The 22,891-nt window shown below is 40.7% G+C and overlaps 1 protein-coding gene across 6 annotated transcripts in view; it reads left to right on the top strand.

The window, feature by feature from the left end:
- Positions 1-22,891, top strand: part of CLIP1 (CAP-Gly domain containing linker protein 1) — a 61,718-nt gene that overhangs the window by 22,026 nt on the left and 16,801 nt on the right. For 4 of the 6 annotated variants that reach the window (XM_082293239.1, XM_082293234.1, XM_082293235.1 and 1 more), the window contains exons 4-18: positions 2,778-2,902; positions 3,945-4,161; positions 5,993-6,190; positions 6,551-6,654; positions 7,184-7,244; positions 8,287-8,319; positions 11,716-11,820; positions 13,143-14,087; positions 15,253-15,369; positions 16,296-16,353; positions 16,580-16,663; positions 17,300-17,456; positions 18,073-18,238; positions 18,325-18,540; positions 19,562-21,796. In XM_082293239.1, the coding sequence (XP_082149365.1) occupies positions 2,778-2,902; positions 3,945-4,161; positions 5,993-6,190; positions 6,551-6,654; positions 7,184-7,244; positions 8,287-8,319; positions 11,716-11,820; positions 13,143-14,087; positions 15,253-15,369; positions 16,296-16,353; positions 16,580-16,663; positions 17,300-17,456; positions 18,073-18,238; positions 18,325-18,540; positions 19,562-21,796 (4,821 nt within the window). The remainder of the gene's footprint in view (positions 1-2,777; positions 2,903-3,944; positions 4,162-5,992; positions 6,191-6,550; positions 6,655-7,183; positions 7,245-8,286; positions 8,320-11,715; positions 11,821-13,142; positions 14,088-15,252; positions 15,370-16,295; positions 16,354-16,579; positions 16,664-17,299; positions 17,457-18,072; positions 18,239-18,324; positions 18,541-19,561; positions 21,797-22,891) is intronic. The other 2 variants (XM_082293237.1, XM_082293238.1) reach the window with 2 other exon arrangements.

Below are 22,891 nucleotides of genomic sequence, written 5' to 3'. Positions count from 1 at the left end.
TCTCCCAGGAATCTCGTGTTGTGCAGCCCCATCTGGTCTGGGATATGAATTCCTGCATTTGCTGGCTCCCACCAGGCAGTGGGTCACGGGCATTGCGGGGGCTGGAGCAGGTCCAGGGGGGCTGGGCACTGCCAGATTCCTCCAGGTTGTGTCTCCCAGTTTGTGGTTTGAATGTAGTATCTTCAAAAGAAACACTTTACATTTTTTACATAAACATGGAAGATGAGCACGGCCAAGGTATGAAAGAAAAAGGGATGAACATTCTGCACCCAAATTTAATCTGTGTTATCCTGGAGCCAACATTATGTGGAGGTTTACTTACGGTGTGAGTTGGAGGGAACAGATTGCAGCAGTTTTTCCTGTCCCTGGGAATCCTTGCATGGAGTTATCCTATTCCACCACAGTGCTTCAGACACCTCTTACCTCACTTACCCCACTTACCTTCCTATGGAAACGTGGTGGGTGGCTGTGTTTAGGTAATTCATTTGGGTTTGTTTAAAAAAATCACCACAAACACAATCACATGCCACAAAACAGGAATAAAATTCCACTGCCTGGCTCAAGGGTTCTGGAAAAGGAGCTTGAGGAATCTCTCTGTTCAACCCCAAACCTGACTATTGTCTTTGAAGGGATGCTCCTTATCTAGGCCGCTGTTCTAGTTTTCCTGTCTAATTTCTTAAATGGGTTTGTAGAGCCTCTTTTGATTTAACTCTGTGTTTTCAGGTAGAAAACAGTACAAAACTGAGTAGGGAAACAGCTTCTAACCAGAACTAACCAGTCTTTTCACCGAAAGTTCTGTTCCAAATTTATCTGTAGAGAAAGAAACTGCCAAACAAAACAAGACAAACCCAAACAGACAGAAAACCCTACCCAAACTTGCTGGAAAAGGAATAAGAACTTGGAAGACTCAGTATGGACTGATAGTGCAGTTAAAATTTATTTTTATGTTTGTACTTAGGTTAATGCTATTTAATCTCTAGAAAAAATGGATAATGTCTGAGGGTGAATAACGTATCCCTCAATTTAAGGGGTAGTTCTTCCCAGGAAACACTTTATCAATGTTATATATTCCCTCCTCACCACCCTGCCACAGAGATCTGGATTCTGTGTAACTCTTTGGGTGGTTACAATTCTTTTTTTCTGAGCCAGTCCTAGTGCTTGTTTGTGTGTTCTCTGCCAAGAACACCAAATACCAAAGGTTCTACGAGTTACTATATTAGGCTGAGTCATGATAACTGTAAACTTTGTGTGTTTTTATTCCATGGAGAGTAATAATTTGCTACAGTGCCACTCAAAGCAGGATCTGAAGGTGACCTGCAGTTGTTCCAGAATTGCTTCTAATGGTGAGAAGGAGCTGCCACCTCAAGTGCAGACAAGAGGTGCCTCTGCCACCTTTCTCACTTGAATAATATCAAAAAAGGTTCATTATGCTCCCTGTTTTTCTGAGGTTTGTGTGGATTAGGATTATTTTTCCTCATCAACTGAAGCCTCATCTTGCTACTGGAGGGGAGTTGATGAGCCAGAAACTGGAGCACAAATGTGTGTGGCAGCTCCTGGGCACTGACTTGGGACTTTGTGGACACATAAAGTCCTCGATTCCTCACGGGTGACCTTGTGAGGGAACACATCCCAAATGGAATAATGTGAATTCTCTCATGTGCTGTGATGGTGCACCTTAATTATGGCACGAGGAGCTCGGTGTTCTCTAGTAATCCTGGGAAGTTCCCTCAAGAAATAGAATGTCTGCTGTAAAAATTATTTGAAATATTAAATTACTTTTTAGTTTAAAAAAAGAAAAGTCACAGTATTTTGTAGGAGGATTTATTCAAGATCTCTGCCAAGGCCTCACAATATTCCTGGTTGTATAATGTGGTGGAAACCATGGGTGGACATTTTCAAGCCATTGGTGTGTTTTCCATGTGGAATTTTGTGAATCTCTTGAAGACGTTTCCATCACCATGTCCCTGCTTTCACAATGCTGGATGCAGGCTGAACAGATTTTCACAAATTGAGGGCACAACATACTGTCTTCCTGAACTTCAGGAATCCTGCAGTTCTGGCTTGTGGCTCTTCCTGGCAAGTGTCAGCCACACAACACCTTTTCCTTCTTCACTTAATTTAATTCTTCCATCCCCTGGGTGTTACGAAAAGCTGTAGCTCACAGACATTGCAAGTAATTGGAATGGCTGTAAATATTTAATATTATAAGTCTAAAAGCTGCTGCTTTCTAGTCTTTCATTTAGGAGTGTTTGGGTTGGGTTTTTTTATTCTTGAAAGTGAAGAAAAGATAAAATTATTCTCTCCTCCCCAAGGATTCAAATAGCAGGTTATATATACAGTGCTCTGTATCATGATTTATATCAGTTCTTTTAAATACAAGAGGGCTGTACTGTGTAGTTTATCTGAATTATTCTTTAGAGAAAATATGAAAGGATTTTTTTTTCATTTCATTTCTTTTTCCTCAGAGAGTTAGAATAAGAAGTAAACAGACCTTAGAAATCTGCTGGTAGAAATTTTTGTGAAACTCTAGCACAAATCTGTTGCATTCAGTACACTGGTTATACTGTGGCTTGTTAAATATATTTTTGGTTGTGAAGATCAGTAATTTTTCAACATTAAAACAAACTCATAGACAAAAAAAATACATAAATTGAAGTAAGAACTGATGGTGTCATTCCCGTGCTTTGTGAACATGGTTATGCCAAAAGCTTTTTCACTGAACTCGGTATCTTAATTTGGAAATGCATTAAATGCAGGTGTGTGCCTTATTTCTTTAGGTTGGAGGAACAAAAGCTGGAGTCGTGCGTTTTTTGGGAGAAACTGACTTTGCTAAAGGAGAATGGTGTGGAGTAGAGCTGGATGAACCCCTGGGAAAGAATGATGGAGCTGTTGCTGGCACAAGGTCAGTTTGTCCCCAGATTTACTTCATGAGATTCTTTTCTGTATTCTCTTTTGGGGTTTTATATCTTCCTTGAAATTTTCAATCAGGGGAGAGGAGGGAGGTTCCAAACCTGCCTTGTCTTCTGGTGGTGGGGAGGGTTGTTGCGTGATGGTTTGAATTTTCTGATGCCAGCACTTTTCTCACATTCATGGGATGAGCTGATCTCTACTCCCATGTGAGTTTTATTCATAGACTGGTAATGGAAAACACAGTTTCCTTCTTTTGAATGCCTGTTTGATTTCTCAGCTTGGAAGGAATGCTCAGTTAAGAAAATCTCTGGATATCCAATAGTTGTACTTAAGTGAAATCTTCCAGCATCCCAGGAGCTGGAAGCTCCTGTTCCAACAGTTGCCCCCTGGTAGAGTTTGGGAGCAGTGTAGCTGCTTCTGCCAGTAAGTCACACTCAGAAGGCATTAATTAACACCACAGTCTAACTTTGTTTCTCATTTGCCATAAGGACCAGTCTTTTACCTCATTAAAAAGAGGTTTTACAAGGATTGTCCCACCTTAACATAGGTGATCACAGCTTAAAATTGTAAGTGGCTTTTGTCTATATTTAACCAAAGATACATGTTCTGTATCATCAAATATGCATAAATGATATGTATGTAATAAAATATAAAGCTACTTGATTTAATTAAAATCTGATTTCTATTTTTAACTCTCAGCCACCACATTTGTTGGCAGCTCAGAGGAATGTGATGAAGGGAAAAGCTATGGGTATAAAACTGAATCTGAATGGAAGTTTTTAGGAACTAGAGCTGTGGTGTTCACTCTGAATTTCTGAAGTCTGATACGATCATGCCGTTTCAGCTTCTCAAAGTTCCTTTTCCAAATCTGGTGTTAAATAAAATTGCAATCCAATGCGGATGAGATGGTCACCAGCTGCTCTCCTGTCCTTTAATACTTTTATACTCCTGATCTAGAATTCTCCATGAACCCAGACCGTGTGTGTGAAATAAAGTTAATTCCTGCTCTCCTCCGTGTGCTTTGCTTTTGGAAGGTATTTCCAGTGCCAGCCCAAGTACGGCCTGTTCGCCCCGGTGCACAAGGTGACCAAGATCGGCTTCCCCTCCACGACGCCGGCCAAAGCCAAGCCTGCGGTGCGCAAGGTGCTGCCGACGCCCACGGCCCTGAAGCGCAGCCCCAGCGCCTCGTCCCTGAGCTCGCTGAGCTCGGTGGCCTCCTCCGTAAGCAGCAAGCCCAGCCGCACAGGACTCGTAAGCTGCTTTTTCCATCGCGTGCTTCCCCTTCCCAGCCCCGAGCCCGCCCGAGCTCGGCTCGCGCAAACGGGGACTAGAGCAGATCGTGGGCAGAGCACACCGTACGTTTCATTGTGCTCGTCTTCATTCAAAGCATGCATGAAGGAAGGAAACGTTAGCTAGCCCTGGAGAGCAGCTGAATGTTTGAATATTTAATTCAGGCTAATAGAGTGATGGCAATAAGAAAGGGGCTTAAGGACACCGACAAATTTCTCTGGCTGCAGTCCCCATTTAATTCATTGTCACTACCTCTGTCATATAAGGTTCATGTCTGAGGATCTGGTGTGCACTGAAGCTTCCAGAGATCACACTTGTTTTATTTAAGCAGGAAGCTTCACGTTGGCTAAAATGTTAAAAATTTCCTTTTGCTGCTCAAGAGATGAGTCAGCTGAGAAATGCAGCAGGAGCAATTTCCAAGTCTCTGCTGACAAGAAGCCTCTTTCTTTCCTTTTAGATTTGGTTTTAATCTTATGAATTCATAAAGGCTGAGTGCAGTGGCTCAGGTGAAATCTAACACAGTACTAATTCCACCTAATACACTTACTATGGATTCTTTTGAAGTTGCTCTGTTACATAAATGTCCTAATCTGCAGCAGTAAAACAGAAATCTGAGAAGGCTGAATTTTGAGAAGTCTCTTTTATGGCAATTGAAAATATAGAAATAATTGGATTTTTCCACAGTCACCCTAGATGTTTCCTTTTTTTTTTTTTTTTCAAACCAAAGTCCATTGATAGATCTGATTAGGAAGAGGTGACTCCCAGTGATGTGGAACAGGTTCCCTGTCCCACTGACCAGCAGGTGCCCAGAGAGGTGACTTACCCTGGTCCTGCAGAACTGAAGCAGATTAACAGAGGTCAGCAGTCGGTCAGGGCACCAGGGTTAATACCTGACCACAAAAAGGATTTTTATTTGGCACAAACAGTGGGACTTCATTCCTTAATCCATTCTGGAAGTTGCACTTGCAGCTGCAGAGTGCCCTCTAGTTTGGGATCTCAGCATTAACACATGGAGCCAAATGCTTTATTCCATGTGCTGTGATCCCCCAAGTTACACCTTGTGAATGTCTAAAATGTATTTGCTTATTTTGTTGTGTCCCAGGGCTTTTGTATGATTTAGGCCGTAAAATACAAAGCTGCTGTAATCCATTATTTCTGGAATTAAAATTCCAGCTTTCTTCCTGCTCTTTTTCTCAGGCAGCGTGAACATTTGGTGGCCATCCAAGTTAAAAGGATTGTCCAAATAATTCTGAGACTTTTTCTTTAAAAGTTAAGCTGCTGGGGAAACGAGATTTCCTGTAATCAGTTTTGACACAGCAGACTTTTCGTACTTCAGTTTCTAGGAAAACTAAAACTTTTCTGGGAATTGCTGGACTCTCACATCAACTGCTCAGTTGTTCAGGGCTGCTTCTATTTTCTTTTACCTGGTAACTAGAGGCACGATGTTTTTGGCTTGCTGGAAAGCTGCCTTTCTTTTTTTAATGCAAAAAGATGCTTAGGAACATCCTGAGCCAGCCTTTGTGTGAGTCTCCACCTTCAACTGAGGCCTTTTATTTTAACTTTATCCCTCCTGCCTCCTCCTGTGCCTGCTGCTCATTACAGGGCTCTGACCACACGTGTTGTCCACTGTTAAATTCTGGAAAATGAAGTAATTTAAGTGTAAAAGGAGAAGGTACAGTAGGTCACAGAAAGCATTTGCTTTACTAACCCTGTGTTTGTGGAGTCTGGAGATATCCCCTGTTTTTTTTTTCACTTGGTGCAGGATGATTTTTAACACATTTATTTTGTGAAGTTGACAGAAACCTCTTCTCGGTATGCAAGAAAAATTTCGGGCACCACAGCCCTCCAGGAGGCCCTGAAGGAGAAGCAGCAGCACATTGAGCAGCTCCTGGCAGAAAGGGACCTGGAGAGAGCAGAAGTTGCAAAAGCAACGAGTCACGTAGGGGAGATAGAGCAGGAATTGGCTCTGGTTCGCGATGGGCACGACCGGGTAAGAGAGTTACTGTTCTTTTGAAACAGAGTTAACACAATGGACTTAACCTCTGAAATGATGTTCTCGTATTGAAAAGGGCTGGGAGTAAGATGTGGTGTGCTAAAAGTAAAATAATCCATACCTGTGAGATCTCCCTTGTGGGATCTTTGGCTTGATGATATACCAGATCTACTGAATTTAACTCATTTTTGTTGAACTTCACTACAGTCTTTGATCATATACATATTTGATAACATTCCTGTCACTTGGCCCATCACTTCACCAATTGTGGTTACTGAGGTACAGATACATAACTTGGAAAAAATTCATGTATTTCCCAGCTTAGTAGACTTTGGTTTTATTCCTCTTCCTGATTAGCACGTGCTGGAGATGGAAGCAAAAATGGACCAGCTCCGAGCTATGGTGGAGGCAGCTGATAGGGAGAAAGTGGAGCTCCTCAATCAGCTTGAGGAAGAGAAAAGGTAACCCCAAACTGTCCTCACTAATGTAATGAATGTTCTTGCTGTGCTGCCCTTGTGCATCTTGCTGTTCATCCTGACTCCAGACATGTTTCTCAGTGCTGGAGTTTTGATGCAATGTGACATCTTGAAGGCCTGTGGATTCTTTGGATGTGTCCTGAATTTCTGACTGTTTCCTACATGAATGGTAGAATATATAGAATGTGAGATCAAACTGCTCATTTAGGTCACATCAGATCATGCAGAAGGGTGAAAAAAGGAGAGAATCAATGATGATTTAAAAGGTTTTAATACAAAATACCCTCTTCAGAGCTGCAGGAATACTGATGCCTTGCTTGGTCAGTGGTAGTGTTTTAAGGACAGCAGTTTTCCCTCCCTCTGATGCTTCCTGTGAGAGGTTTCTCCCTAATATTCCTGGCAGTTTGCTGGTACAATGGGAATGTTGTCACTGTCATTCTGATTTCCACTGAAAAGTGAGCTCGAAAGCATTTTCTTCCAAAGTTACCTGAATTTTAATGAGTTGTCCCCACAGGAAAGTTGAAGACCTTCAGTTCCGTGTGGAAGAAGAATCCATTACCAAAGGAGACCTAGAGGTAAAATATCTCCAACTTTGTAAAGAGGATATCCAGGAGGGCACAGAAAGGCAGGAATCATTAAAAGATACAATCCTGGTCCAACCACATGAAAATGATACCCAATTCTGCAGTCCTTGAGTAAGCCAATTGTCCCCAAAATTGCAGGATTGCACCCCAAATTCAGTTACGCACTTCAGCAAAGGCTGTGCAATGGCTGTAGTTACTTAGAGAAATTAATTCATAGGAAATTCTGTCTTTTGCTGTTAAAGGTAAACACTAAGAGAAAAAAATAGTTTTGAAATTACAAAATCACAAGTTAATATTTATGCCTTTGAAAATGAATATTGAAGTCTAGTTCTGTTTGATCCATTTTTTGATTAATTTCTGTGCTTCCCTTAGGGAAGGTTGATTAATGAAGAATGTTTTGTCCTGAGAGTTTGCACATAAAATCTAAATAGCAATTAATATGTGCAGCTTTTATCTATTGTTTATATAACCATAATGTTGGGCTACAGCACATTGTGTTGCTACACAATCACAATAGAAGATATTTAGGGAGGGATTGCTCTCAGGTATTTGAACACTGCCAGTTTTTATCCCAAAATTGCAATTAATAAGCAAGATACTTTTAGTTGCTCTACTCTGTTGTCTAATCAGAAAGATATCAGAACTTCTTGCACAGCATAAAGTACAACCTTAGTTAACTGTGTTGCTGTAAAGCATTTGTGATTTAAGTGCTAGCCTTACGAAAAATACTCATTTCATGTAACATTTTTTATTTTAGTCTTCCATTCATTTTAAGATACCTATCTAGACTCATCATAGAATGCTCCTTTTATTGTTTAGTCCATGGAAATATTTCAGGTTTTTATTTTCTGTTAAATCAGTCGATAGTCATGGCAAACCATCCTAAAGACTCTGGTTTGTCAAGCTGCTTAACTTGGGGGTGTAAACTGAATTCAAGCTGATGAAATGTCTCCTGTTGTTTGTATTGGAGTGGTAGTGCTGAGACTGCAGGTGAAACATTTTTGTTTGTTTGTTTTTTTAATTTTACTGATAGCGAAAGAGGCAGATTTCGGAAGACCCAGAAAATGTAAGAGGGCACTTAAATGTGCAGAGACATCCCGTGTTAACAGATTGTGTGCAGAAAATGCTTATACTGATTCACTAACTGCATAATCTGTTATTGAGACATTGACTCTGGTATTTGTGTGCATGTTGCTTTCAGAGCAATTACAACATTTCTTGGAAAGAATGTGTGTAATGACTAAACGTGGTAATCCCCATTAACTGCAGACAGGTCCAGGGTGTCATTAGAATTCTTTGGGGTCAAAACCTCTGCAACTCATTGAAGAGTCTAGGAGTTTGTAGAACATGACTGACCAGCATCCTGAAGTGACCTTAATTTAAATGTAGGGTTTTAGCAGTTTTCTTCACAAAATCCTGCCTGCTCTCTTACAAGATCCTGCTGCTGTTCAATAGATGATGATTTTTCTGAGGGAAAAAATCTGTCTGTTCTTCATCTCCCCGTATTTTTTCCTTTTTTCTGTATGAAATGCTAAAGGGAGAGATGATTAAAACCATCTGAACAATTACTGGGCAAAGCTGTCTGATTTTATGGAACTTCATGTAGCTCCTCTTCAAATTATGTAGGAAAAATGTGTTACTTGATAACAGAAATGGCCTTGCAAGATGTTTAAGGAGCCCTCTTGCTTCCCCAGCTCAGAGTAGTAAAATTTTAAAGGTAAATTTATCCCAGGCTGCCTCCTCTGCTGCATCCCCAGCCAAGACAGGAAGTTCTAGAACTGGTTTTCCTGCTGTGCATCCTTAGGGGTTCTCTTTGCAGAGATCTCTCAGGGATCTGGGTCTCCTCCAGTCTCCCTGTCAGGTTGATGCTTTGTTAGAAATAAATCTGCATGTTCCCTTCCTTTCTCTTGTTTTGTGCACTCCTTCTTTGATCCCATCTTTTCTCCTGACTTCCCTGTTCTAATTTTTCCATTAAAATGGACGTCTTCACTCTCCCAAGGAGAGTTTCCAGGCTGATGCTCCCTGATCCCGGTGGTGTCCTGTGATTGTATCCCAGCACAAGGGGACTGGAGGGCATCTTCCCCCATCCATAGAACTGATGGTCAGGATTTATGGCCTCAGCACAATTTCACAGTTTGATGGAGAATGTCACAGGCAGGTTTATTCTGGAGTGAAAGAGTAGCCAGAATACACAAGTGCTGGAAAGAGCTGATGTCCAGCCTCTGAAGTTTGGGTGGAATTCTTGGAGGCTCAAGGCAGAGTAAGAATCCTGTTTCCACATCATTTCCCTAATTGTAAAGCTCTGGAGAAGGGGAAGGTGATTCCTTTGGCTTTGTTGTCTCTTTCTTTTTTTTCCTGTTCTTTTCCATCCAAGTTAAGATTTACAATCAAATTCTTTTCTTATTTTTGGGGTACTCTCTCTTCTCTGTTCACTGTGCTCTGGGGTTCCTCAAAGAGAACCATAATCAGTAAGAATTTCTCTCTACATCATCAGGAGAGAAATTCGAGCAGTTCAAAATTTTGCAGTGATTTTTACCTTGGGGAATCTGGAACCTGTCCCTCGGAAATCAGATTTGATTAAAGGATAAGCTCTCATGCTCTGAATGGGGAAAAAGGTGTCAAGCAAAGATCTCTGGAGTATTATTTTTTAATCTTTAATTTCCATTTTGGCAGGATTTTAACTTACTTGCCTTTGTAGTGTGTAAGAGATGGGATTTAAAACAACCCAGTAATCAGTGATGGTCTGTCTGATCTTAGGAATAGTAAAACACTGTCTATAAAATTCATGATCAGAGGCTTTGGGTTTTATGTAGCATTGAAAAACTTAAGGTTGCATATTCCGAAGGCACACAGGGACAATTCTGCAACCACGAGGTTTGGGATTTCTTGGTTTTCAGTAGATCCCCTTGGTGAGTTAGAGCAGCTAAGGTATGAATTTCCAGTTTTAAAGCCAATTGTTTTTCATACTTACTTACAATTTGGTTGTGGATCAAAGCTAATACTGACCTGTGTCAGAGAGAAAACTGAATTGTAGGCACTTACTAAATAGTTATTTCTCTTAGAACACTTAATTCCATTTTCAAAAGCTGTGGGCAGGAAAAAGAATAATCTGTGTTCTGGTGGGGCATTTTTCCCTGTTATACCCTGAAGATCTTCCACTGAGAGAGAAACAGACCTGCCATGGAATTTCAAAACATCGACAAATCTAAAAAGCAACTTTTAAACATTTGTGGACCAAGGAACTCCATAGTAACACAGCCAGCTGTTTAAAAAATTAGCCCCCTTGGATGTCTGGATGCTTTTGGGAAGGAAGATAACTTGCTGCTGCCAGAAGGAATTCTGCATTTGGAGAAGTAGACAAGAAGCTCATCTCCATCTTTTGTATTTCTCTTTCTTTTTTTTCTCTTCCCTACTTCAGAGGTGCAGGTCAGGTTTGAACTACCTGCTGGACTTTCCCTGCATCTCCCAAACTTCAGGCTCTCTTGCAGGCCTCAGGGAGTATCTGGATATCAAGACAGAATACCAAATATCCTGTGTTCTTGCTAAAAATTCTCTTAGGAAGCAAAAGGCAGGAGGTACCTGCTCACTTCTGTTCATCTGTGTCCTGCTTCTCTTTAGGAACCTGTTAGAATTCCAAAGATCTCACTTTTTTCCTACTTCCACACATTGTTCAATATATTTAGACTTCAGTAACTGCAGAGCAACCAGGCTGATTCACTTTTTTAATCTGGTTTTGAGGAATCTTGTTGCTTGCTTCCTTCCTGAAAGAGGAGAAGAGGGGGAAAAAAGAGGAAGGTTTTGGAGTTACAGACAACCATTCTCTTTCTGTTTCTGTTCAAATAATTCAAACCGTAGTGACAAGTGAACCTTCATGTTCCCAGGTCTTGGCCAGAAGCATTTTTATGGCTGAGACTTAGAGACAGCTACTATCAAAAAAAGAAAGTTAAAGTTTTGATTTGTCACATGAGCTTCAGTGGAGAATTTTTGTCCCCTTGTTAGTAAGTAAATTTTTTCTAAACTAAGCCGAACATATTAAAGGAAAAAGGTAGTGGGATGACAAGGAGAGGGACTTACCATCCTTTTAGAACAGGTAGAGACATATATGCACATATTTATATTTTTGACATAACTATTCTAATTTGTGCTGAAAACTTCATGTACTGATAAATAACTTCTACTCAGCTGCATGAAACTTTTTTTTGTTCATATTTCTCCGTTTGCTATTTATTTATTTATTTATTTATTTTACACATTTTATTTAATTTTTACATGCCCGTCCATTCACACCTTCAGCCCATCTTCCTCATCCATAGCATTTCCCTGTCCATTTTCCCCCCCTTGCATCCTCTCTGCTCACCTGTTAGAAGGCTCTGGCAGCACGGCCTGCATGTGGCTCCTCCTCTTGTGCTGGCATGTGATGGTGGCACCGTTGTGTTCTCTTCCTCTCCCTCTCCACTAACAGACGCAGACCAAACTGGAGCATGCCCGCATTAAGGAGCTTGAACAGAGCCTGCTCTTTGAAAAGACCAAAGCTGACAAACTCCAGAGGGAGTTAGAAGACACTAGGGTAATGGTTTTCCCTGTTTGAATAACGAGCCTGATCTGTGTTGTGGAAGATTTCTGATGGCATGATGCTTGGGGTGACACGTGCTGGAACAGGTCCTTGCTCCTGTCGTAGCCAGAGCTGGAACACTGTAAAAAATTAGCATTAATTTTGAGCTTCCATGGGGTGTGTGTGTGTGCCAGGACGTGTGACTCGTTGAAGAACTCAGGTAAGATGTCTTCACACTGCAAAAGTAATCCTTGGATCCAAAAGTAGCAAGATGGGACTGTGAGTTGACATAAAGGAACATTCAGTAGCTCATTTTAAAAGTTAGCAGATTTCATTAAACCCAAAAAAAATAAGATTGAACTTGCCAGTCCTTTTAACACAGACTTAGTATTTAGGGCCTGGTTTTTGAGGTCTTCAGTAGCTGCTGTACTACTTCCTTTGCTAAATCATGGTTTGCAGTGGCTTTCTAGCTCTTTTTTTCTCACCAATGACATAATCTTTTAATGGATATCCCAGTAATTAGTAATGTTGTTGCCTGTCAGAATATAACTGACATACCTTGTCCCAAGTCAGAAGTTCAAGAGATGACAGTACTTAAAAGAGGGAAAAACAAACAAAAAAAAAATATATATGCACACACATATATTCATGCTCACACATGGGGATTTTCTTGAAGTTGAGATGGGATGAATAAAAAACCCAGGATAAATATAAAACCAATAATATAATATGTAATAAGTACTTTTAAAGAGCAGCTGCAGGTAAGTAATATCTTGTCCTGGAGGTCAAAACAGTAACTTCCTAATTAGAATTAATTCTGGGAGCTTTGCTGTAGCGCAAACTGCTCCAAAAGTCAGTGAAAAGCTCAGATAGTGTGAGGAGACTTTTTCAGAGAGAATGGAGCTGGTATAGAAGGAATTTCAGAGGATTTGTAGGTTAAAAATGTGTTTGTCGTTTTCTCTGACAGTATTGTAGCTGGTGTGAGAGGAGTTTGGAAGGAATTATTTCAACAAAGACCTCAAGGTTCTCCATTCTTTTCCAGTCTGCTTTAAAATGGTTCTGAGGAACCTTTTGTTAATCATTGATAATATCCATCAGGGTGGTTTGTAAGATTTTTGGCAAGTTATTTCTAGATAATATCAGAAGAATGAATTTTAGTAAATTCTACATTTATAGACAAAACAAGATGCCTGTGATACATGATGAAATTGTGGACGTTTTTCCCTTTTTGAAGCAATTTGCAATGCTCGGTGGAAGCTTTTCAGCAAGGCCAAGAGTGTCTTTGTATTAAATGTTCTTTCATAATTATTATTTTCTTAAAATGCTGTTGATCATAGGTGGCGACAGTGTCGGAAAAGTCCCGGATCATGGAGCTGGAGAGGGACCTGGCACTGAGGGTGAAGGAAGTGGCTGAGCTCCGAGGGAGGTTGGATTCCAGCAAACACATCGATGACGTGGACACTTCTCTTTCCTTGCTACAAGAAATCAGTTCCTTGCAAGAAAAAATGGCAGCAGCTGGCAAAGAACATCAGAATGAGATGAATTTGTTGAAAGAGAAGTTTGGCCTTAGTGAGGAAGCCTTGCAGAAAGAGATCAAGTCCCTTTCAGCCTCAAATGAGAGAATGGCAAAAGAAAATGAATCCTTGAAAACCAAGCTTGACCACGCCAACAAGGAGAATTCCGACGTGATAGAGCTGTGGAAGTCCAAGCTGGAATCTGCAATCGCCTCCCATCAGCAAGCAATGGAAGAGCTGAAAGTTTCTTTCAGCAAAGGTGTTGGGGCTCAGACAGCAGAATTCGCAGAGTTAAAGACTCAGATTGAGAAGATGAAATTAGACTATGAAAATGAAATGTCAAACTTAAAACTGAAGCAGGAAAATGAGAGATCTCATCACTTGAAAGAGATCGAGTCGCTGAAAGCAAAACTGGTGGCAGTCGTGGAAGAGAAAGAGCAAAACCTGGAAAGCCTGAAGACCAAACTGGAAAGTGTGGAAGATCAGCATCTAGTAGAAATGGAAGACACTTTAAACAAATTGCAGGAAGCTGAGATAAAGGTAAAGGAGCTAGAGGTACTGCAAGCCAAGTACAATGAACAAACCAAAGTTATTGATAGTCTTACACCACAGATCAAAGCTGCTGAAGAAAAGCTTTTGGACCTTGCTGCACTTGAGAAAGCCAATTCTGAAGGTAAATTGGAAATCGAGAAACTTAGCAAGCAGCTTGAGGCAGCTGAGAAACAAATTCAGACTTTAGAGACTGAAAAGGTTGATGGAATTAGCCAGGTTTGTATCAACATCCATCCTTTTTGTTTTCTTTTGCTTTTATTTTACATTTGTACCATTTTAATCTGCTATGGAAAATACATCACAGAAAAACCAAGTTTTACTGAATGGGTATCTTGGGACCATCTGAGGAGGTTGAGAGGAGCATTAACTGGGTCGTGTCTCAACAGGTTTCTGGTGCTCCACCTGCACCAATAAGCAAAAGGAAAAAAATCCTTCTGCACTTCCTTGCTGCAGATTTGGGCATGTCTGTGCTGAAATCTTCCTGTTATGGAAAAGTTACTTTGTTGGCTTGTTTGGGAGAAGAATCCACACATCCTAAGGTTTTAACCTTTGGGAATAGATAAAGGGACTTGGGGCTTGGTGGGGAAATATTTCCTTCATGACCTTTCCCCTCCTCTGACAAGGTGATGGAAGAGGCTGTTAAAAACAAAAGAAAGCACAGAAAATCCTGGTGGAACTTTTCCTTAAGCCCAGGCTCTGCAGGGATGTTGCTGGCACTGTTTCACTGCACTTTGGAACCACAGAGTGCAACTCGATCCAGGATTTTCCTTGGGTTTGGATGAAACACCTCTTTAAAGCTGATGGTAGTGAAGAGTAGAAGGAAAATAACTGGAAAGAGCTTTCCTAAACCCTTCACAGGTGGTTCCAAGATATCAGATTTCTACCTCTGACTCTCTTTTCGAGATTACACTGGGTTTCTGCACTATCCCTGGGTGTGGTACAGAGCCCTTGAAAAGGTTCCCTCCCCGTGGATGTGTTTTGATCTGATCAGCCAATTGAAGCACAAATCAATCAGTTCAAAAATACCAAACGAAAAAGAACCAAAACTGATTGAACTAATGCTGAAACTTGTTCGAAATTTTAAATGGACTCAAAAATGTCTGCCATTAAATAATGTATTCATCATTAATGCCAAAATAACTACATTTTAATTATTTCAAATCTATTCCAAGATGCAATTAGTGCTGTGATGTATGTAATCATCAGTGGAAATCAGCTTCACGCAGTTAACCCATCATGGTTTTTTCTTCATTTTTTTTAATTTTTCATCTTAGAGTGATTTTAATATTACAGTTATTTCTTTCAGATTCACCTTTTAATTTTTCTAATTTTTCATTCATGTTTGTCATTTTATTTTACTCCATTTTATCACCTCTGTTAGGCCAGTAATCTGGCCAAAGAACTGCAGGGCAAAGAGCAAAAGCTTCTTGACCTTGAGAAAAACTTGAGTGCAGTAAATCAAGTTAAAGATTCTTTGGAAAAGGAACTTCAAGTTTTGGTGAGTAATACCCAAAAATTTTGACTTTACTCTTTGGATTTTGGGTTTCATGGTGAGAGTGTAATGGAAATCTGTGGATCAGCTCTGAGCAAAGCCTTCCAAAGGTGTTTTACTCATGGAGAGAAGGGAAGGGGTTCATGGCTAATGAGATCTCTCTCAGTAAAAAGATCATTTCACCTGAGTGCTGTGTTATCAGGTGTTATGTCTAAATAGAACTCATCTATTTATGGATTGCAGATAAAATTAAACCAAATCAAAAGCAGCAGCAGTTTAAATTTAGACTGCTCATTAAGGAACACTTAATGGCTCTTTATTGTAGCTGTGGTACCAACTAATGCTTGCTACACACTTCTTAAAATGGTTTTTCAAGACATTTCTCATTTAAATAAATTTCCAAATACTCTGTTGTTGGGTGGGGTTTCCCTGAGGAACTACACTGGCATTAGTAACAAAACAATGGGAATTTTGGTCTTTCCACGGCCAGTAGTAAATACTCAGAGTTGGTGGAAGAGCCTCACTTGCCTTCCTCAAAATCTTCCCTTTTCTTCACTGTTTGGCATCAATTCCTGCTGGTAAAGCTGGAAAACACTGCTAGGAGATGGCTCACAGGGTTGCAGGTGTCCCCTGTGCAGCCTGGGAGCAGCAGGGATAGAGACCCCAGATTCTTGTTTCCTACCCTGGGCTCTGTGGCAGCTGAAGGAGGAGTTACTTTAAATGCTGAGGTGCTTGCAGCTAAGGCAAGGGAAGATCTTGCTATATGTTGCTGAATACATCTGTGCCAACCTGTAACTCAGAAATTTGAGATCTGTTTATGTTAGGAGCGAAAACTATTTTATTTTGTACATGAAAAATACCTAATATAAATTCAGTGGTTGAATTGTACTGTTATTACCAAACCTTACCTTAAGTTTTTATCAATTTTTCAGAAAGAAAAGTTTAGTAGTGCAGCTGATGAAGCAGAGAATGTTCAACAAGCTATGCAAGGTATGTGCTGCTAAAATAAACAGAGAACTAAAAAGCTGCAGAAATGAAATGCCAACAAAATGGGTTTTTTAAACACTTTCAAGCCTGATGGTACAGCAGCTTCAGTGGCTGTGGAAAGGATGGGATTACTTGCAGCCTCTCTGAAGGGTAACATCCCTTGCAAGTAGATGGAATTGTCTGCATCTAAGTAGTTACTAACTTTATTTTCCAAATTTTACTTGCCTAGAAACGGTGAAAAAACTGAACCAAAAAGAAGAGCAGTTTGCACTCATGTCTTCAGAACTGGAGCAGCTCAAGTCTAGTTTGACTGGTAAGGAAGGGATGAAATTGAGTGTTTTGGAAATGCATCAGCTGTGTGCTCTGGTGTGGCTCCTGTAGCCTGTAGGAGGCTTTGCTGTGCCTTTCTCCTTGTACATCTCTGTGTAAAACCAGTGTAGAGGGAAGTCAAGCATGATTTGTGCCCTGAAGCAAACCTTGCCTGGCGTTGTTGGCATGGGAGAAGTGATCCCAAGGGCTGCCCTTGCCCCTGGCAGTTCCTGCCCTGGCCTGAGCCATTTTTTCACTGTAGCTTCATGTTGCCTTCATTATTCATTTTCTGTTGCTCTGCTGTACAGCTGATGAGTGGTTTCACCTGCAAGACCTGCAGCTCTCTTCCTCCTCTGCTTCCTTCCCCTCTGAGACAGCAGAACTTATACCCACTTCTCATGGTCTGAAGTGAATCACTTCAGAAACAAAGGGCTCGTGGCTAGCTGCTCTTCACTGTTAAGAGTCCTTAATCTTTTGCTGCAGTTACCAGTTCAATCTATCATCATTTTTCATTTTAAAGGGGTGATCTGTGAGGTCTGTAGCATCAGTATTGCTGTTTCTAGTTCTTTACAATCCTCTAGCTGTTCTGTGCATACCCTTCCTCTTAAATTTACAGCTTAACAACCTTTGTTTTGCTCAGAGATGGAGAGGAAACTGAGGGAGCGAGAAGAGAGGGAGCAGCAGCTGATGGAAGCAAAAGCCAAACTTGAAAATGACATTGCAGAGATCATTAAGTCATCAGGAGACAGCTCTGCCCAGCTCACAAGAATGAACGATGAGCTGAGGTTAAAAGAAAGGTATTTCATCACTGTCAGAGCATTGTCACATCAAAACTCCTCTCCCACGCTCCCAGCTTCTCATTTTATTTTTCTGTAAATATCTGAACAAGATGGTCCTGAGTGTCACATTGATATGACAAGTGAACTTACTCTAGCAAACTAAATCAATCTAAACAGTCTCCTGGGAGTGATTTGAAGAGCATCCAACATTGATAATTCCAAAATTCTTATGTAATGTCCTTCTCATTGCCCAGAGTAAATGACCTCTTGAATAATCCAGACTGTTGTGATTGTGCTTCGTGATTATTTGATTACCTGATCAGCTCCATTTATTTGGATATATAAAAGACTTGGGTCACATTTTTGTGAGAGAAAATGTGGGGGTTTTTCCAAATAAAAATTGTGTGTACAATAGTTGTTCTTCACCCTTACAAAACCCCAGATGGGGAGCAAAGTTACTTGGTCTTCCCTGTGTATATTGAATTTAGCAGAACACTCTCTATCTGTTAAACAATTAAATCTCTTTCTAAATGCTAGGTCAGAATACAGAACTTCAGCACAATCTTGGCTCTTTCATCTCTGTGCTTGTGGTGCTGTCAGCAAAAAGTGATGTTCTTTCATTTGGTCTTTCCAGGCAGTTGGAGCAAATACAACTTGAGCTTACAAAAGCAAATGAAAAGGCTGCTCAGCTTGAGAAAAACGTGGAGCAGACAACACAGAAAGCTGAGCAGAGTCAGCAGGAAACCCTCAAGATTCATCAAGCAGAACTGAAAAGTCTGCAGGATCAATTAACAGACATGGTAAGAACAACTTTAAAAGCACTCAAACTGCAGAATATTGTCCCACTGCTGCTAGAACAGAGTTTTGCTGTTTTATCTTCCACCAGAAAAAGGAGATTGAGACCAGCCAACATCAGTACAAAGATCTTCAGGCCAAGTATCAAAAAGAAACTTCCGAGCTAGTGGCTAAACATGATGCAGATATCCAAGGGTTTAAGCAGAACCTGCTGGATGCAGAAGAGGCACTGAAAAGTGCCCAGAGGAAAAACAACGAGCTGGAGGCACAGGCTGAGGAGCTGCAGAAACAAGCAGAGCAGGCCAGAGTAAGTGGCTTTTGTCACACTGCATGTGACTTAAAGTTTAAATTTTCTGTCTCAGTGACTGGTTTTCTCTCTGCTTCAGCCTTTCATAGCCAGATTTTTGCAGTGTTTCTGTTTTGAACTTTTCCACAGTACGTGGATTTGGGTTAGGGAGGAGAAGCCCACAGGACAAACTGGTTGTTAGTTCTTTTCTAGATTACGCAAGATTTGATGAGAGACAGTTCTTTGATACCAGTTAACATTTTATGTTCGTAGATAGCTGGCTCAGCACAGCCAGCTGGAACCAGGTGTCATTCCCTGGTTTTTTATATATGCTTGATTTTAAGATGCATTGTGAACCACTTCATTTAGAAGTGCTACACACCTTTTGGTTTGTAGTATGATCTGCAGCTATTTAATGTGTAGCTGGACTTCAGCAATTTTGATTTTTCCTCCTGTTTCCTTGACATTACTGCTTGCTTTCATCCCTCATCAATTATTTGCTACAATCTTTGCTGTATGATTTAGCAAATTACTTAGTGTATAAATTGACACACAATATTGACACAACTGATGTGGTGTTTTGAATTAAAGGGGTTATGACAATATATTTTTGATAGAATCATGAGGAGAATTATCTATGGGTGAAATTGAGAATTGGAAGTCAGTGTCTAATAGAACTCCTTACATTTTAATTCATTTAGAGTCTCATGAAATCATTCTGTGGCTCTTCTTTTGAATAATTTACAGTCAGTCAGTTTATTGAGAATAGTTTTATAAATTACATGAAATTTGGATGGAGGAAACATTAAACCATGATTTTTTAACACTATTTAGCCACCAAAACCTTTTCTTGTGGATTACGGGTGTTCTGTAATGTAATGGGGGTGTCTGTCAGCAGCTGAGTTCATACAGGGACTGTGTGTCAGTGTATGCACTTTTAAAACTTAAATTACAGTTGCTCTATTTGCCCTTAAAGCCCATTTCTCATTCATCTGCTTGACTTGATTTTTGTTTTCCCTTCTCCCTGACTTTATTTCTTTAGTCCTTAAGCTCTGTGTTAGCCTCATCCAGAAAAGAAATCGAACAAATGTCAGACAAGATGAGGGCTTTGATATCAGAAAAAGAGACTTTGGCACAGGAGGGGAAAACTTTAAAATTAGAGAGAGGTCCCTTGTTATCAAAACTTAAAGAATTGGAATCAAAGATTTTGTTAATGCAACAAGACCAAGAAGAACTGAAGGCAGAAAATAAAAGAATCCTAAAGCAGAAGGAAGAAGCTGAGGCCAAAAGCCAGCAGGAGAGCACAGAAAAGGGAACATTGGTTTCTGAGAAAAGCAAATTACTCTCTGAACTTGAGGCAGTGCAGGCAAGGCTGCTGAAGGCAGCTCAGGAAAATGAGGCTCTGCAGTCCTTGGAGTTCACCTTGTTCCAACAGCTGGAAGAACTTCAGGCCAGCAAAGATGCCGTGGATGTGGCATGTCAGAAACATGTCAAAGAATGGGAAGAGCTGGAGAATTACCAGAAGAGACTTTTGAAAGAGAAAGATGCAGTTATAAAAGACAAAGATGATGTTATCCAGAAGCTGGGAAGTTCCTGTGAGGCCCTGGCCAGTGACCAAAGGGAGCTTCAGCAGCAAGTGTTAGCTCTGGCTGCAGAGAGAGATTCAGCCCTAGGGGAGGTCTTGGCTCTTCAAGACAGGCATGAAGCCCTGGAAAAGGAGCTGGGCAGGGTCTTGCAGAGCCTGCAGGAAGAGAAGGAGATGCTCCTCAAAGGCACAGAAGAGCTGCAAGTGAGTTTAGACAATGCAGTCAGTGAAAACCAAGTGTTAAAAGTGAGAGAGGAAAAGATGCAAACACAGCTTACCAAAGTGATGGAAGACACTGTGGAGATGGAGAATTCCCTTGGGAGTCTCACTTGTCTTCTGGAGGAAATGAAAGCCTCAAGAGAGACACTCAGTTTGGAATGTAATCAGTTACTTCGAGAGAAAGAGGCTCTTTCTTCATCAGAACAGAGGCTTTTGGCTGAAAGGGAGCAACTTCTCAATGAAAACAAGGCAATTGCTGAGAAGCTTGCGAAGGCCTCAGCAGATGCTGAGCTTTGTGAGAGAGTCTGTGCTGAGAACATGAACAAACTGACCTTGGAAAAGGAATCTGTCCTTCAGAAGTCGTTGCAGTTTGAAAAGCATAATGAAGCTCTTCTCCAAGAGAAGAAGGAATTGGAGACAAAATACTTTGAGCTTCTTGATGAAAACAAATCTTGCGCAAAGGCAATTTCTGATCTGAAGAGAGAACGTGAGCTGGACCTCTCGTCCAAGAATGCTCTGGCTCAAGAGAATGCCACGCTCCAAGATTCCATTGAAGCCCTGAAGGGAGAACTAAGTAAGAAGACTGTAGAAAATCAAGAGTTGATGGCCTGTAAATGTGACCTTTCCAATCTTCTGAAGGAGGCCCAGGATGCCAAAAGAGCATTAGAAGGTGAGCTGGCTGCTGCATCACACACCGAGCAGGTCCTGTCGTCTTCCTTGGCGACCTGCTCCTTTGCCAGGGAGATGCTGACCAGGGAGAGGGATGAGCTGCAGGAGAAGTGTCAGAAATTAAACAGGGAGGTTGCTCTTATGAAAGAAAACTTAACCTTAGAAAAGGAAGCTCGAAAACTGGACGAGGAATCGTTTCTGTTGGGACATAGGGAACTTCAAAGGAACATCAGCTGCTTAGAAAAGAAGGTAGAAGAGCTGAGAGAGAAAAGTGAGGAATTTCTGGCTGAGAAAAAACTTCTAGTTCAGGAGAAAGAAAAATCTGAGATGAAACTGGTGGAAATAATGAAAGAGAAAGAAACCCTCTGTGCAGAGAAAGAGCAGCTCACTTCCAGCATGGAGAGACTGAAGGGTGACTTTGCTTCCTTATCCAGCTCAGCAGCAGAATTCCAGGGCCTGCACAGCTCAATCTCCAAGAAGATGGATGAGCTCAAACACGAGAGGGAGCTGATGGAAGAGGAGGAAATTGAGTTGCTTCAGGAACTGGACAGCCTGAGGGATAAGCAGGAAAGTGTGGTCATCAGTAAGGAGGGAACAGTGAATGAGAAGGGGAAATTCTCCCAGGATTATTACAAACTGTGTGAGGAAGTTAAACTTTTAGAACAAGCTAATAGTGACCTCTCAGGCAAATTGCTGGAGTCTCAGGGCCAAAATCAGATGCTGCAGGAGCAAATGAACAATCTGATTTTGAAAGTAAAAGAACTTGAGACTCTCCAGACCCAAGCAGTAGTGCAAAAACCAGAGGTATTGAAATTCATAGTTAAAAGTCAAGTCTGGGGCTGATTCTACTAACCGTGAGCACTAACCCCTGATTTCCTCTCTGCACTTCACTGCACACTCATAACACACTGCAGTTGTGGGCTCTCTCAATGTGGTACTTGGGGGTTGTTGCAAGTTGCAGCTGTGAGTCTGAAGGACACTTAAAATTTTTTTTAAATAATATTTTTAACTACAAAAGCCTCTGTTGTTGCTGAATGTTGCAAGAAAACAACATGAACTGTGAATAAAAGGAAGTTGTGTTCCCTGAATCTCGTAGGAGACATTGAGCAGCTCCTTCTGGTAAAGGGTTCTGCACCTTAAAACCTAAAGTAGTAATAGATAAGGTTTTAGATTGGATCTTTGTGCAATTTTATGTTCAATTGCAGCAAACTACAAACCTGAGTTACTCCAAAAAATATAAAAGAATGTGCTGCTCCTGTAAATGTAATTGGATAAAAGCAGTGTTAGAGACAGGGAAAGACACTGACAATTCTGATGTTCTTTTTATTCACAGAAGTGTTTTGTATTCACCACCAACAAATTCTGTATAAAATACTTTGATTTTCAGTTTGTGTGGCTTGAAGCCCAGAAAATCCCATTGAATGCAAATTGGAATCGAGATATCCTATAGATTACACCTGCCTAAGTATTTTAATATCTTTGTGAAGTGTTTCCTTTATGAGGCCATAATGAACAATACTGAAATAATGCAATAATTGGCTTTATCTCTAATTCCATTATTTTCCAAATTTTTGAGTTTTTGTAATTCCATATTTTCTGAAAATATACCAGGCTGTTGGAAGTGAATATTTGTTGAATTACTACTGCCTAAAGAGGTGAGAGGTCTGAGAGCAGTCACAGTGGTGATAATGAGAAATCCAGGAATTAAAATAGAGGGAATTCCTCAGTGGTGACATGAGCATGAGGTTATGATCTGTTTCTGCATGGAATTGGATCTTCTCTTGTTCACTTCATTTTATACTTTATGCAGCTTCAAAATGCAAATAAATTCCCAGCTGAAGTCCTTACTTGACTGGGAAGCAGCTTACAAACCATGGAGCTCTGCATAAAGTATTGATC

This window comes from Coloeus monedula, assembly GCF_965178545.1.
Source record: "Coloeus monedula genome assembly, chromosome: 18".
NCBI lineage: Eukaryota > Metazoa > Chordata > Aves > Passeriformes > Corvidae > Coloeus > Coloeus monedula.
Note: the sequence above shows the minus strand (reverse complement) of the source record. Positions and strands in the feature narration are given on the sequence as shown.